At 37.1% G+C, this 1,606-nt stretch overlaps 1 protein-coding gene across 2 annotated transcripts; it reads left to right on the top strand.

Moving 5' to 3' along the window:
• The first annotated feature begins 225 nt into the window (after window positions 1-225).
• Window positions 226-1,267, top strand: LOC149953202 (uncharacterized). Of its 2 annotated transcripts, none has more exons than XM_090170242.1 (4): window positions 226-447; window positions 504-668; window positions 726-997; window positions 1,065-1,267. In XM_090170242.1, exons 1-4 carry the CDS (start codon window positions 360-362, stop codon window positions 1,194-1,196), a joined length of 657 nt encoding a protein of 218 aa, XP_090026368.1. In that variant the 5' UTR covers window positions 226-359; the 3' UTR covers window positions 1,197-1,267. The 2 variants fall into 2 exon arrangements, with proteins under 2 accessions (XP_090026368.1, XP_090026366.1); XM_090170240.1 differs by having other exon boundaries at window positions 228-447; window positions 723-997.
• The last annotated feature ends 339 nt before the right edge of the window (window positions 1,268-1,606 follow it).

A 1,606-nucleotide genomic window follows, 5' to 3' on the forward strand; every position in this document is an offset into this window, starting at 1 on the left:
CGGGCGGGGGGAAGACAATTTCCGAATTTTCCCCTTCCGACGGCAGCAGGCGCTAAAGCGACTAGCCAATGAAAAACATACTCAAGAAAACCCACGACTTTTAACGGGTTGCGTTCTCCTTGTGCGGGGTGTTGTGTTTGTTGCTCCTAGGTGCAACCAACACTTTAAGGCCATCTATCACAATTAATCGCGCGAAAATCCAATTGCTTTTCTCGTGATCACGTGCGGAAAATGTATTTTTCAAATGATTTGAAAACCCTAACGAGCTCTCGAAGAGTTAGGTTTAACTGTTTGTACAGCTTTTGTTTAAGCAAACGGTTAAAGAACTTCTTTAGAATTGTTTATTCCCCATCAAACTAATGGACGACGGTAAACAAACAGATTCCACAGGATGGAGTGTTTATTACAACCCTGAAAGTGAAAACCACACCAAAAATACTTTAAATGGTAAAGACGCCAATACTGCCTTCTCTTAAATAAGTAATTTTCGTTCTTCAAACTAGAAAAAACGGGAGTTGAGGAAACGTTTGGATCTAGTTGGTCAGCATCGGGGGCGAGTGGTGACCAAGACCCTGATCTAAATGAATTGGAGAAAGCATTGAATATTAGCTTGATCATAGATGACGACAAAGAGAGACCCACCGACACTATATCTTCATGCTCTAATGGTAATAATTGCAACGTTCGGCTTAGGCATACGCTGGTCTTACCGTATTTCTCAGAAGATAGCTCCATCTGCAGCATTGACCTTGATGAACACCGAGACGATCTCCAGGAACTGGTGAAACAATTGCTTGAAGAGAAACGATGTCGACAAGTTGCCGAGGCCCGACTGCAATTGGTGGAAAAGGTGCTGACCGAAAAGGTTCAAAACGATGTGGAAGAACTAAGGAGGACCTTGATGAAACTGGATATCATTCTCAAGGAACCCAATAAGGCTCGCGAAGACATACATCGGCAAATCAGCCACAACAAATACCTCAACCTAGTTTTGGAGGTGAAGCCATTGCATATACATTTTTAAAATGATAATTAGTAGGAATTAAATTTAAATAATCGAACAGGAGCGGCTAATTGTTTTGAAGAATCAGAACGAGAAATTGAGCGAAGAACTGGTGTCTCGCGAAGAGCGTAACAAAATTCTTCAAGAAAGTAACGAAAAGATGTACGACTTACTCGAGCAAATAGGGAAATAAGATCATTTGGTTTCAAATTCGTTGATTCATTCATTGTAAGCACTAAGCTAAGAAATTAAAATTATTATCTGAAAGACAAAAAGTTATTGTTTCTTTCAAATTACAAGTGTTAGTTTTTATAGTTTTAATTACTTTTAGTATCTTTCTGTTATTTTGCATTTTAGTCTACCATGCTTGGTGCTAAATATTCAAAATTTATTTTAAATATAATCGGCCAAAGAGAAAATCAACAATTTGTTTGTAGCAAAAGTGACGTAATTATCAACATACATATTTATTGTTTGTAGCAAAAGTGACATAATTACCAACTTAAATATTAATTGTTTGTAGCAAAAGTGACATAATTATCAACTTAAATATTAATTGTTTGTGGCAAAAGTGACATAATTACCAACTTAAATATTAATTGT

This window comes from Leiobunum rupestre, chromosome 3 (genome assembly GCF_980474605.1).
Source record: "Leiobunum rupestre chromosome 3, qqLeiRupe1.1.hap1, whole genome shotgun sequence".
NCBI classification, from domain to species: domain Eukaryota; kingdom Metazoa; phylum Arthropoda; class Arachnida; order Opiliones; family Sclerosomatidae; genus Leiobunum; species Leiobunum rupestre.